Below are 15,119 nucleotides of genomic sequence, written 5' to 3' on the forward strand. Positions count from 1 at the left end.
GACATGTCCAAACTCTGTCTTTTTGTTCTAGTAGAATAAAACATTAATATGTATTTTGGACAACCACCAACCTAGAGATTGGAAACTTTTCTCAAGGATATATCTCTCTGTACGTGGGCTACTGGCTTTGTGGATTTTCTGTAGTAAAATTAAAATTCTAGTTTTGCTGTCCCTTATCACCCAGTGTCTTTCTGTGTGGCCTAACTGGCTGATAAGTGTGTGGTTGAAATGTGTAAATTCATTTTAACATTAGTCTAAGGGCCTGTGTGGTGTGGTAGCTCACCCCTGTCATCCCAGCACTTTGGGAGGCCGAGGCAGGGGGATCAATTGAGGCCAGGAGTTTCAGACCAGCCTGGGCAACATAGCAAGACTCTGTCTCTACAAAAAAAAAAAAAATTAGCCAAGCAGGGTGGCACTCATCTGTAGTCCCAGCTATTCAGGAGTTTCAAAATGGGGGATCACTTCAGCTCAGGAGTCTGAGGCTGGAGTGAGCTATGATTGAGCCACTGCACTCCAGCTTGGGCGACAGAGTGAGACCTTGTCTCTGAAAAACAAAAACATTCACCTATGTAAAATGTATCGAGGAAGACAAATTTTAAAATTACTCATTTCAAAGTCCAATGCCAGATGTAGATATATTATCCATTGTTTTGGATGTAATCCCCTTCCTGGAAAACTGGTCCAACCAATTCCACATGAAATCCTTTCAACTCTGGTACTGGGGGCATAGGGAACGATTTTGTTTCAGGAGAGCCATAGTCTGCCTCTACTGTCCTTGGAGTTAAACCTCATAGCTTTACTTCCTTACTCTGCCACCTGTCAACTCTGTGACCTTGGGCAAATCAAGGAACCTCTTGTGACCTATTCCTCAGTTAAATGAGGATAATGATATGTATTGAAAAGATTTGTTGAAAGGTTTAAATATGACGATTAATATATTGAATAATGTATGCGAGGCCCTAAAGGTGTTTTGAGGGTGGTGAAACTTCATTCTATTATCAATTGTGCGAAAGTTATATTAACTTGGGTGGCTATGAGTTTAGCAGAGTGAGGATGGGCTTAAACCTCAATGCTAGACCCAATGGTTAGACCTCGATTGCCACTGAGTTTAGCATTGGGATTTAAGCGACCTCCAAAAAAGAAAAATCCCGGAGTCTCTCTTTGGCCTTCCTTTTTTGTTTCTCAGCAGTCTACAAAACTACGAAGAACCCGAAAATCAGAAGTCGAGTGCTTTGTTTTTTCTGAGAGCTTAAGGCAGATAGAGACTGAGAGCACAGCCTCCCTGGGAGATTAGCGACTGAGATCCAGGCGCTGGGAGAAAGGCTAGCCCCAGGGCACCCTAACTTCCAACTCCGGGAGCAATCCAAACCCGGAGGTCGGCGGGGGAGGGGGCAGCCCTAGGTGGAGGCGGGGATGGGAGCAGATGCTCCGGGTCAGCTCTGGCGCTCGCCAGCTGAGCCCAGGGCCAGTCTAGGTGAGCCCCGCGGCGGTGAGGGACGCTCGCCCGTCGGCCCAGAGGAGTTAGGTGACGTCACCTCCAGGAGGACTCGCTTTTTCATTAATGAAACCGGCCGGCGCGGGCGCATGCGCAGCAGGCCCCTTTCCCTCTCGCTTCCCCCTCCCCTTTCCCAGCCGCGCTCTCAATCTCTAGCTTGCTCGCGCTCCCTCTCCCCGGGCCGTGGAAACGATCCCACTTCCGGTGGGGTGTCATGGCGGCGTCTTGGACTGTGATGGCTGTGGGGAGACGGCGCTAGTGGGGAGAGCGACCAAGAGGCCCCCTCCCCTCCCCGGGTCCCCTTCCCCACCCCCCTCCCCCCAGCCTCCTTGCCAACGCCCCCTTTCCCTCTCCCCCTCCCACTCGGCGCTGACCCCCCCATCCCCACCCCCGTGGGAACGCTGGGAGCCTGCACTCCTCAGACCCTCTCCTCGCCTCTTCCCTCACCTCAGCCCCCGCTCCCCGCCCTCTTCCCGGCCCAGGGCGCAGGCCCACCCTTCCCTCCGCCGTCCCCCGGCCGCGGGGAGGACATGGCCGCGCACAGGCCGGTGGAATGGGTCCAGGCCGTGGTCAGCCGCTTCGACGAGCAGGTAACGGGCCAGTGGCGGGCGGGAGGTGGGAGCGGAGTGGGGGTGGGGACAGAGTGGGTGAGGGGAGGTAGGAGCGGCCGCCTCCCCCGCGGCTGCCTCAGGCTCTGGAGGCAAAGAAGGGAAGGGAAGGGGGGATAAGTGGGGGTGGCCAAGGCGAGAGGTGCGGGGTAGGAGGGGACGGCTGGGAGCTTGGGCTCCCTTTCCCTCCTAAGTCGGGGGGTGGGGCCTTGTCCCTGACCAGCCTCCGACCCTCCATCCCGTTTATCCCAGCCCTTCCGCTTGGGAATAGGGATGAGTGACCTGGGGGCGCCTTCAGGGGCGCACTAACTGGATTTAATAATCACCTCCTTAGTTTTGTTTTGAACAGAGGTGGGTAATGTTTAGGGGTTCTCTCTTCCTCTTCCCTCCGTGATCCTCACTGGGGACGAGCGAACCCTAAGGCCTGTCGTGTGTACCCCCAATAGGAGAATGATAACATTCCGCCCCTCCCCCAGTTTCTTCAGCTTCCTCTCCTGGAGGAGGAAGAGCAGAAAGCAAGGAAGACACAGGTTTTCTTACTTTCCGCTCCTCGTCTCATCCTGCCCTGAGAGCTTCAAGTGCACATTCACTGCATATCTTTGTGATGCCCCACAACGTCGTCCCCCCATATCCTGATGACACAGACTGTCATTTTTTAAATTGCCATTTGAAGGGGAAAACGTGATTCTGAAATATCTCAGTCTCTTCTCCCCCTTTTTTTTTCTTGCCAGCGGTCTGAGAAGGTGATGTATTCCCCAGTGAGAATGTTGGGGAGTAAGGGGAGAAGAGTGAAGGGAAAGTGAGAAACTGCTTGTGAACCACTGATAACAGGAGCAAAGACAGCTGGGATGTGGTGCTGGAGCTGATCGTTCAGCTAGTGTTTGTTGTTTTTGACTCTCTCCTCCTGGTTGACAAGAGAAGTTTCATTGAGAATATTTGGGATTTAAAAAAAAGTTTTGTAGCTTGAGGAGGTGACTTTTTATCGCCAGGGTTTCACACGATAAATTCTGGGGCTGAATGCACACGTAGCCTTTTGTTAGTGGAAGTTAGTTTAACTTGTGTTCCTGTAGGTAGTTGGGGAAGGTTTAAGGGTACTTTTTGCAGCTGTGGTTGCGATGGGCTTCCTGTGTTGAGGGAATTGTTTAAGATTGAGTCAATCTATTTTGTTTACTGGATATAATGGTAAAACTGACTGTGGGAGCTGAAGGGGTGGGGGAAGAGCTCCTCTCTTCTTTAATCCGTAAACATTTCTTTACTGGACTCAAAGTGTTTCAGACCTACCTGAAAAATATCTAGGAGCAGGCAGAGGAAGTTGAGAAGAAGCTATGTAGATAAAATAAAATTATGAAGCTGTCAGAGATTTGAAGGAATTATTTCATCAATTTTTCTGCTTCCAGACCCAAAGGCATACTATAAACCAAACTATATTACTAATCCATCTGAAGTTTAATGTTACTGTATATAAAAGATTGCATTATTGATAGAGCATTAGATTTAAAACTTGATAGAAAAGACTGTAATTTTAAGAAAGGATTTAAATGGCACATAGAAGAAACTCAAAGCTGAACCTTGTGGACAGCAGAATCTGGATGTAGGAATTTGAAGGATTCATGCCGCAATTCTCCTCAATTTTTAAACGTTAAAAAAAATTATTTTCAGTTTTTTCTTAATTTTATTTTTTCACTTCTTACCTGTTCATCTCTAGGCTTATTTACCATGGTGGGAAAGGTATTTAAAAGAGGAATGATTTTGATTATATGCCCAGTAATGCAAGAAACTGTTTCTCCTTCTGTCCCTAGTGTTAAAAGACCTTAAGGCTTCGTAGTTAGTTATGCATATTGTGGAATCAAACTCACCGCCATCTGTTAAAAATTAAGGACATAAGTTTTTAAAACAGCATTTTTCTTCACTCCTTATGTTGTAATTAAGAGAAAGATATAGGCCAGGCGCGGTGGCTCACGCCTGTAATCCCAGCACTTTAGGAGGCCTATGCGGATGGATCCCCTGAGGTCAGGAGTTCGAGACCAGTCTGGCAAACATGATGAAACTTTGTCTCCACTAAAAATACAACAAAATTAGCCAGGCGAGGTGGTGCATGCCTGTAATCCCAGCTACTTGGGAGGCTGAGGCAAGGGAATTGCTTGAACCAGGGAGGTGGAGGTTGCAGTGAGTTGAGACTGCCACTGCACTCCAGTCTGGGTGGCAGAGGGAGACTGTCTGAAAAAAGAAAAAGATACATAGGAGAGATTCCTTTTTTTGGAGACAAGGTCTTGCTCTATGGCCCAGACTGGAGTGCAGTAACTTGATTTCAGCCTCCCGCATTCAAGTGATTCTCCTGCTTCAGTCTCCCAAGTAGCTGGGATTACAGGCGTGTACCACCACTCCCGGCTAATTTTTGCATTTCTAGTAGAGATGGAGTTTCACCATGTTGGCCAGGCTGGTCTCAAACTCCTGACCTCAGGTGATCCACTTGCCTTGGCCTACTACAAAGTGCTGGGATTACAGGCTTGAGCCACTGCTTACATTTCTACTGAGGGGAGAAATAGCCCTGCATGTACTCTGAGATATTTGTATAAGAATCTTAATAGTTTCAACTATTTATAAAACTTTTAAATTTTGGATTATATTATCTATACTTTGCTTTACTGGGCCCAGGGGGAGTTATGCTTTTCCTTTTTATTACAGCTAAGTGTTCCATCATGCATGTTGGACCACTTCAGCCCCCAGGGAGCTTGTGCATGTCTAAAGATGGCAACTCTTGTTTATGATGTTTTGGTTGGATTTCTAATATTTGGTGTGATTAAAGCAGAAATGCATTTCTAGCCACTGCTGATTACAGACATACTGCACTCCGATGGGTATTGCTTAGCAACTTAGTGCAGTAGACCCACTTAAAAGAAGTGGATGTGTTCCATATTGACATTTTGAGCTCACATTCTTGTGGGTAATACAAAATTGCTTAACCTGCTAATATTGCAGCTAAACCTAGTATTTATGGCCTAAGTTAAATGAGTATTACCAATTTTAGAAGTAATCACCTCCTTGATTAGGGAAATGACAGTTGCAAAGGTGGATAGCCAGAAAGCTGAATGTTATCAGTTACATCTTAGGTCTCTCCTTAACCTGCCTCTGTGGTGCCAAATAGTAAGTTTCTAATTGAAACTGACACATTGTAGGTATGTAGCTTATTATTATTTTGAGACAGAGTTTTCGCTCTTGTCACCCAGACTGGGTGCAATGGCGAGATCTCAGCTCACTGCAACCTTCGCCTCCCAGGTTCAAGTGATTCTCTTGCCTCAGCTTCCCAAGTAGCTGGGATTACAGGTGCCTGCCACCCTGCCCAGCTAATTTTTGTATTTTTAGTAGAAACAGGGTTTCTCCATGTTGGCCAGGCTGGTCTCGAATTCCTGACCTCAGGTGATCCACCAGCCTTGGCCTCGCAAAGTGTTGGGATTACAGGTGTGAGCCACTGTGGCTGGACAAGTGCGTAGCTTTAAATTGTGGCTCATTAACCTGGTTTCTAAACAAATTAGAACCTTCTATATGTCTCACCTAGTTCTGTATGCCACACTGGTCCCTGTAGAGCTTTATTTCTGAAAGGAAATATAGGAAAACTCTGGATATTTGAACTTAAAAAGAAGTCCATCCCAAAATGATTTGTTGTAAATATGTTCATTTAAAGCAATTATATTTTTCATATCTGATCAAGCAAAAACAGTATATGAAAGCCAAAAAAAAAAAAAACCCATTCAAAGAACATGTTATAAACTCTGATTTTAGAGGTAATAGTAGCATAATTGTTGTTCTCATATATTGAGTGTTAATCTGAATGTTCTTTGAATATGCAGTGAGAGATTCACAGTATACAATGTTTGGCAAGTGTCTTTGAACAAACCACATGTTAATTAGACAAATAGATTTGCAAAACTTTGGACCTTTTTGGATTTAAAAAATATGGTGGCTCACACCTGTAATCCCAGCACTTTGGGAGGCTGATGTGGGAAGATCAGGAGGTCAGGAGATTGAGATCATCCTGGCCAACATGGTGCAATCCCTACTAAAAATACAAAAATTAGCTGGGTGTGGTGGGGTACGCCTGTAGTCCCAGCTACTTGAGAGGCTGAGGTAGGAGAATCCCTTGAACCTGGGAGGTGGAGGTTGCAGTGAGCTGAAATGGCGCCACTGCACTGCAGCCTGGGGACAGAGTGGGACTCCGTGTCAAAGAAAAAAATATATCCTATCCTCCTTCTTAAAGCCTGGTCTGTAATTTTTATAAGGCCTTATAATAGTTGAAAATGAGTACTCTTTTATGGTGAAGAATACTTTATGGTGACCGAGAAATAATGCTTATGCTTCCAATTTTAGTATTGCGCTGCTGAAGCAAGCACAATAATGCTTATTCTTTACTTTGAACTTCTTTTTTTTTTTTTTTTTTGAGACACAGTCTTTAGCTGTTGTGCAGGCTATAGTGTAGTAATGAGATCTTGGCTCACTGCAATCTCTGCCTCCTGGGTTCAAGCAGTTCTCCTGCCTCAGCCTCCTGAGTAGCTGGGACTACTGGCATGCGCTGCCACGCCCAGCTAATTTTTTTTATAGTTTTAGTAGAGATGGGGTTTCACCACCAAGTTTGGCCCGGATGGTCTTAATCTCCTGACCTCGTAATCCTTTCACCTTGACCTCCCAAAGTGCTGGGATTTTTGAGGCGGAGTTTCGCTCGTTACCCAGCTGGAGTGCAATGGCGCGATCTCGGCTCACCGCAACCTCCGCCTCCTGGGTTCAGGCAATTCTCCTGCCTCAGCCTCCTGAGTAGCTGGGATTACAGGGACGCGCCACCATGCCCAGCTAATTTTTTGTATTAGTAGAGACGGGGTTTCACCATGTTGACCAGGATGGTCTCGATCTCTTGACCTCGTGATCCACCCGCCTCGGCCTCCCAAAGTGCTGGGATTACAGGCTTGAGCCACCGCGCCCGGCCCGGAAATCATCTTTTAAAAAAATTTCTTCCAGCTGTTCCTCAGTTCTGAGTACCCCTTATACTTTCTGCCTTATCTGGGAACTAATTTAGTCTTTATGTGAGCTTCTTTCATTTAACTTTTCATACTAAGATTTCCTTTCTCTTGGAAATCAGACTTTTACTTGGTCCTGCAGCTCTCTCTGTGGACCAGTCCTTTTCTTTTTGTTGCCAGATACTCGCTACCTCTACTGTTTACCCATTTCCTTCATAATTCTGAAAAGTAGCTCCTGCTTCTGCTTTTCTTCTTGATTACTATTTTCTTGAAAGTGATTCCTTCTGGCAAAACATAGTGGTCTTTGCTCAATTGTAACACCACTGTGATGTTCCACTACTCTCCCCCCACAAACCAATCTCTTCCAGTTCCCAAGACACAGTAATTTTCCACTTAATTGGAGTTCCTTAGTGGGGGTCTTAGTTTTGTTCTGTTATTCACTGCCTTTGTCCCTATCCTAGCCATTAGCTTTCCTATAGATCCTAGATTTCCTCATTTGTTGAAAAAGAAATGGCTAGAAAATCTTTTAGATTATTTCAAGTTTAAATATTTGATGATTTTAATATTTTAACAGCATGTCTCTCTGACACAGCACTCTATTGGGAGTTGATCCCACTTAATTTACCAGACTATTTCCTATTATGCCTCTGCATGCACCTATGTTCCAGGCAGGCCACCTCGGTTTCTTCTGTATATATCATGCCTATTCCCGCTTCTTATCTTTGTTTCTGCCAGTCCCTGTCTGAATGCTTTAATTCCTCCTTTGTGCTTTTCTAATTCCTGTCCATCCTTCAATGTTCAGCTCAAACTTCATTTTTTTTTTTTTCATGAGGTTGTTTCAGACTAAACTCTGCTATCTTCTTGGTATACTTGTCACCTGGGGTTTTACAGAACTGCACGGCAAGGTTTCTTCCTTTAGGAGGGTTGATTGAACACAACTTGGATTTTTTTTTTCCTTGTCTTTTTATAAAATGGAGTGTATACTTTCTGAAAAGCAAAGAACTTCATTAGAATTCTCTTCTAGTCACCCCAGTGCCCAGCACAGTCTTAAGCACACAGAACATTGATGGAATGTTTTTCATATGATTCCTAGTTGAAGGGTAGACTGGCTAAATAAAAAAGTACTTTTGGCTTTGTTTTACTGAATTTTACTTCTGTGTTTGTAATAGTCTAGGTTTGATAAGTGATATTTTAACTAGTAATGTGTAAAAAAAATAGCTTAAAGAAGGAATTTATACATATTTATATTACCTCCCATAGAGCAAGCATGTTTTTTGAATCGGGTCAGATCTGATCAACTACTTTTGTAATCTCGGATTTGTCACTTACTGTTAGGACATTTTGCAATGGTCTGATAGGATATGAATGTGAAACGCTTTGAAAAGTCTAATATTTTTCTAATACAAGATTTATATGTTTTCTTTATAGCTTATTACTTTTTTTTTTTTTTTGACAGGGTCTTACTCTGTCGCCCAGGCTAGAGTGCAGTGCAGCTTATTACTGACTATTGTGTTTTCACCAAATAAGAGAGTAGGCCGGGTGGGGTGGCTTACACTTATAATCCCTGCACTTTGGGAGGCCCAGGTGGGAGGATTGCTTGAGACCTTGAGTTCAAGACCAGCCTGGGCACCATAGTGAGATGCTGTCTCTAAAAATATTCACTGGGTGTAGTGGCATGTGCCTGTAGTCTCAGCTACGCAGAAGGCTGAGCCAGGAAGATCGCTTGAACCCAGGAGTTCAAGGATGCAGTGAGCCACTGTACTCCAGCTTGGGTGACATGGTGAGACCCTGTCTTCCAAAAAAAAAAAAGCGGGGGAGCGTGACTAGTCTCTGGATATTCTTTTGTATGTACCTTGGCCAATATATACCTTTAGTATCCATTGACAAGTTCTCTTTCTTCTTTTTTGTTTGTTTGAGATGTAGTCTCACTATATTGCCCAGGTTGGAGTACAGTGGCACAATCTCAGCCTACTGCAAATTCCACCTCATGGGTTCAAGTGATTCTTGTGCCTTAGCCTCCCGAGTAGCTGGCATTATAGGTGTGCACAAACACACCTGGCTAATTTTTGTATTTTTAGTAGAGACAAGGTTTCACCATGTTGGCTGGTCTCAAACTCTTGACCTCAGGCAATCCACCTGCCTCAGCCTCCTAAAGTGCTGGGATTATAGGCATAAACTGTGGTGCTGGGTTAATATTGTTACATTGTATTTTAAATGTTTCTGTTTTTTGCCCTACTCTTTTTATTTGACTTTTTAACCATTAGGAAATTATATTCTTTTCTTAAATCTGCCTATTTATTTATTTATTTATTTTGAGACAAGGTTTTGCTTTGTTGCCCAGGCTGGAGTGTAGTGGCACAATCTTGGCTCACTGCAACCTCCGCCTCCCAGGTTTAAGCAATTTTCCTGCCTCAGTCTCCCAAGTAGCTGGGATAACAGATGTGTACCACCACACCGGTTAATTTTTTTGTATTTTTAGTAGGGGCAGGGTTTCACCATGTTTTGTTTGGCCAGGCTGGTCTTGAACTCCTGACCTGAGGTGATCTGCTCGTGTTGGCCTCCCAAAGTGCTGGGATTACAGGCGTGAGCCACTCCATCTCTAGTAAAACACAAAAATACTTTACACCACAAAGTATTTTTGTGTTTTTACTAGAGATGGGGTTTTGCCATGTTAGTCAGGCTGGTCTTGAACACCTGCCTCTGCCTTGCAAAGTGCTGGGATTACAGGTGTGAGCCACCGTGCCCGGCCTTAAAAGTACTTTAAAAAATTGTTTTGACTAGGTGCAGTGGCTCATGCCTATATTTCAAGCTTTTTGAGAGGCTGAGGTGGGAGGATCACTTGAGCCTCAGAGTTTGAGAGCAGCCTGGGCAACAGAGTGAGACCTCATCTCTACAAAAAGTTAAAATAAAAAAATCAGCCAGTGTGCTTTGGTTAAAAGTAAAGTAACGAAAAAACAAACAGAAATTAGCCAGGTGTGGTAGTATATGCCTGTAGTTCTAGCTACTTGGGAGGCTGAGGCAGGATTGCTTTTGAGCCCAGGAAGTTAAGGTTGCAGTGAACCATGCTTGCGCTGCTGCACTCTGGCCTGGGTGAGACCCTGTTTTAAAAAAAAAATTTAACATGGAAAAAGTATTTTTGTTTTTGGTTTTTTATTTGAGTACAGGTCACTCCACCCAACCAAAAATTTTGTGCTTAAACAGAAATTTAAGTCGTATAATACAATAGTAAGAAATATCTTTGTTCTTTAAATTACTCAGACTGTTATAGGGCATTTTTGTTGTAACCTTTAAATTTGTTGTTCTGGGGTTCTGTGTAGACTCTATATTGTTGCATTCTAACAACATACTTTTAAGGATAAGCAGTGTATTAATTAAAAAATGTGTTTTCCATATGTGTTCCCTAGGTGTCCGTCTATTTTGGAGGTGTGTGTGTATGTAAGTCAAGAGACAGGTATAAGAAGGCTCTAAAGAAAGTTTAAGGAGGAGAATGTTCTATAGAAGTAGAAGGGGAAATTTGTGGTCAGTTTAAACTGTTCAAAGACTTGGGATCAATATTGAAGCAGAATATGGGCATCTTAAGCTGTTTCTCTGCAAAGAATTGACTTGTGTTTATAAAAGCATTGGCTTGTTTCATCTGACATTTTTAAGAATACCCCATTTTCTTAGGTGTGGGAAGGGAAAGATGAGACCATTTGTTTTGATCTTGAAGAATAGAAAAGTGGTTTTACATCGTAGTGACTGTGAATTAAGTTAAAGTTTCATCAACTTGTAAATTTCTGTGTCCTACTACATGGTAGAGCCTTCAGTAAACAGAGTACTCTGGTGTTCAATGCTATACGATATGAATTATAACTGATATTTATAGTACCCTCACTAAAGTCTCCTAAAGACTATCCATTTGACCACTTCAGCTGTTACATACCTGTGATATGTAGTTATATTCTCCACATATAACTGGTTTATATTCTCCACATATAACTGGTTTTTAAAAATTTATTATTCATTTATTTTAGAAAGGTCTCCTTTTGTTGCCCAGGCTGGAATGCAGTGGTATGATCATAGCTCACCATAGCCTCGAACTTCTGAGCTCCAGTGATCTTTCACCTCCCGAATATCTAGGACTATGGGCATGCGACACCATACTTGGCTATTATTTTAAATTTTTTTGTAGAGACGGCGTCTTGTTATGTTGCCCAGGCTGGTCTCAAACTCTTGGCCTCAAGCAGTCTTCTCACCTTGGCTTCCCAAAGCACTGGAATTACAGGCATGAACTACTGTGCTGGGTCCTGAGTAGCTTTTGAGCCATTGACTATATCATCAAAAAAAGCTTCTGTTGAGGCAAAGCCCCAAGTTAATGTGGAGTTCATCCTACTAAAATGAAGAATTGGCATTACGTTCTAAAATTTTACGTACTCTTACCATAAATGGTACTAGTTACTTTGCAGTAGCAGTTAACTTGAGGTGCAAACTTCCAGATTGCATATTTTCTTTAAACCATAGTCTGGCACTCTTGGTTTGGCTTAGGGTTGCCACTGCAGTCCGCAAGCTGTTGCCTGCTCCTATTCATATTTTATAGCTTTGACTGTCTTATTCCATTGAATTTCAGATAACTTATTTAACTTTTTCTGATGAAATCCTTTCCTACTTCACCTCACTCCTGCCAGTACTCCCACCTCACTCCGCACCCCCACTGGCAGATTGGTGTATCTACCACAAGAACCATGAAGTTAATTTTGTAAATAGCAGGACTTCTAGAAACTTTTAAGGATTTTATTTAACTTATTTTTCATCAAAATATTATACTCAGATATTGACCTTTTGGGAAGTTATGTCTCTTAACGATCTCAAGTGGTGGTTCTTTTTTGTTGACACAGTTCTCATAGTAATTTGGGTATGAGAAAACAACTTTTACCACTTCAGACTTGTGAGGACAGCCTACTATGTAGTAAAAGAAAAATATCTTGACTGCAGCTTGCCGTGTGGTCTTGGGCAAGTCACTTAACCTCTCTGAACATCAGTTTTCTATGTTTTCATATGTGAAATGGGCATGATACTTACCCTATTCACATCATGGGCTTGTTTAATGACTTAGGTATGAAGCTTACATGAAAGGAAGCTGTAAATAGTCATAAAAATGTATTAGCATCTGAGCAGTATTAAGTTTTCTATCCATTCTTTATAATTTGGTGATTATTATTTCTACTTTACATCAGAAAAAAGTTAGGCAAAACAATATGTTCACAATCATATGATATATAATTGAGTTAAACTAGAGTATGGATGTCTTAATCCTTAGATCACTAACTTTTCAGTAGTTTTAAAAAGTCTAAATTTTATGAACAGATAGTACAAATATGCATAGCAAGGAATGTATGATTGCCTCTTCATTCAAAGATGATATGTTTTACCTTTTATGTTCATGTTAGAGTATCTGAATCTTTTAAAATTGGTTATATGTTAGAAGTAGACATAAGTTCTAAACATTATATCCTTGTTTCATTATGTGTTATTCTCCTGGTCACTTTATCAAAGCTTCTCCAGCTGTTAGAAGTTGTAACATTGTTTCCCTTTTATTTAGTTATATAATATTATACTCACTATAAATTGTTAGATGAGAGAATAGAATTTGAGAGAATACCAAATTTTTGTAAAATTGGTTTTTATATTTTAAGAACATTTTACTTAGAGTTTGATTATATTTGAGGCAACCTTTTAAACTTTGGTAGTATTTGAATAAAGATTCCTGAATGTGTGTTTTTTTTTAATTGTTACATCTACTTTTTCAGTTTTTCTTTTTCACTATAACAGCTCTCAAATCCTTCATCTTGTCTTTTGGAGTATTTTTTCTACTCTCCTGTCTTTATCAATCCCTTCTATTTCTGTCCCACCTTGGGTCTGGGAAAATGTGCCTTGATGCTCCATGTGAGTCTTCTTCCTTTTGGGTAATTGAGTGAGGAGGAAAAAAAGGAAAACATTTGTATTCCTGTTATGTTTCAGTTTTTGGCCTCAGGAAAGTGAATCTGCAATAAGGAATGAGAGTGATAGTAGGTTTTGTTTTGGTCAAATATTGGCAACAAAGATCAACAAAGACCTGAAGTTGTTGTTTCTCTCATGACCCAAACTGACTTTGTGGCTCAGAATTCAGAAAATTAAAACATTTCCATATAAAGTCAAATTTTATAATTCTTAAAATGGATTTTTTGTTTCTTTTTTATTGAGCCAGCCCTCTGGCTGAAAAAATAATTCCAGTCATTGATTGACTAGTCACAGATCCTTAGAAGGAATCTGAGATTAAGTCCTACTTGTACAGTATCCCTGACAGCTGATTGTCTAATCTTTGTGTGGACATTAAAAATAAAAAAAGTAGTAATTAATATCCTAGTGGTATGGAAAATACAGCAAAATCACAACAAGTAAATATCATTACTAATAAATAGCACAGCTCAGAACCACTGTTAAGATTTTGGTGCATGTTATTAAACGTGCTGATTTTGAAATCAGGCTGCTTGGGTTTGACTCTTTGCTCTCTGCCACTGCTTTAAGCTCATGGACAAGTTACTTCTTCAAACTTCACTTTATTCACTTGTAAAATAGAGTTAATAGCACCTATTTCACAGAGGTGGCTGTGAGATTTGATAAGGAAGTATATGTAAAGCATGTAACAGTTTCTGGCACATAGCTCAATAAATGTCAGTATTGTTCGTTGTTGGAATTGAATGACTTACATGGTTTTATAATCTGTTCTTTTAATATAAACACTTTTCATATGGTAACATTTTCTTTTATATTGCTTTAAATTTTAAGGGATTACATATAATATTTTTTCTTTCTTTTTTTTTTTTTTTAACCCCTGACCTCAAGTGATCTGACCACCTTGGCCTCCCAAAGTGCTGGGATTATGGGTGTGAGTCACCACATCTGGCCTTTTTTTTTTTTTTTTTTGGAGACAGGGTCTTGCTTTGTCACCTAGACTGGAGTGCAGTGCCATGAACACAGCTCACTTCAGCCTCGACCTCCTGGGCTCAAGTGATCCTTCCACCTCAGCCTCTGGAGTAGCTGGGACTACAAGTGTGTACCACCACGCCCAGCTAGATTTTGTACTTTTTTGGTAGAGACAAGGTTTTACCATGTTGCCTGGCTGGTCTTGATCTTCTGGGCTCAAACAATCTGCTCACCTTGGCTTCCCAAAGTGCTGGGATTCCAGACATGAGCCACCTCACCCAGCCGAGAACTTGTTACTTTACCTTTAGCCCTGTTTAGGTGAGAGGAAACTGTGAGCTGCTCCATAAGAGCAGTCTGCTTGATGGATCTTTGGGTTTTAGAGTTTTCAAGGATGGCTAAATGGTTGTGCCACACAAAATTTAACCAGTTCCATTAAAAGACGTAGGGCAGATCCTTCTTTTTCTTTCTCATGCTGTTCTAAATACTATGATAGGCAGTTTTATTTTGCCCTATGGGTGACCAGGTATACTATAACTCAGGGTAACTCATTCCATTTGTAGACTTGTAATTGTTATAAGCTCATCCGTTAAATTGCGCCTCATCCATCTCATCTGATCAGCCAACATTTAAGTGCCTTCTATTTGTGATAGATGCCAGAACATTGTGGTAAATGCTAGGGAAATAATAATAAGATGTGGCTTTTGTTTTCCAGAGATCCTAAAGCCTAGTATGGGAGAAATAAAATAAAATTACAATGAATATTATGATAGATACATAGAGTACAATGGGAGTATGTAAGAGGAGCATTTGGTTGAGACTGGGCAATTTGAGAGCTTGTTAGAGAAAGTGATACCTGAATTGAGTTGTGAATCTCAAAGGTTCTTCTGTGCCATACTAAGATGTTCATATTCTTTTGTGAAGGCTTTGGGCATTCATTGAATGGCTTATCCTTTAGTGAGAGAAGTTGACAAGTATAAACAAGGGAAATGATGGAATGAAAAACCATAGAACATTGAAGAATACAGGGATCCAAATTAAGGTGAAATTAGAGACTGAAGTGATAGAGAA

At 41.7% G+C, this 15,119-nt stretch overlaps 1 protein-coding gene across 3 annotated transcripts in view; it reads left to right on the forward strand.

Moving 5' to 3' along the window:
* Positions 1–1,692: 1,692 nt before the first annotated feature.
* The window catches only part of NF1 (neurofibromin 1), a 309,766-nt gene continuing 296,339 nt past the window's right edge, over positions 1,693–15,119 (forward strand). For 2 of the 3 annotated variants that reach the window (XM_064367666.1, XM_064367667.1), the window contains exon 1: positions 1,693–2,085. In XM_064367666.1, coding sequence (XP_064223736.1) covers positions 2,026–2,085 — 60 coding nt within the window. In that variant the 5' untranslated portion in view covers positions 1,693–2,025. The remainder of the gene's footprint in view (positions 2,086–15,119) is intronic. The other variant, XM_064367665.1, reaches the window with a different exon arrangement.

The sequence above is a fragment of the Aotus nancymaae genome, unplaced genomic scaffold, assembly GCF_030222135.1.
Source record: "Aotus nancymaae isolate 86718 unplaced genomic scaffold, 86718_ANA_hifiasm-v0.15.2.pri h1tg000072l, whole genome shotgun sequence".
Lineage (NCBI taxonomy): Eukaryota > Metazoa > Chordata > Mammalia > Primates > Aotidae > Aotus > Aotus nancymaae.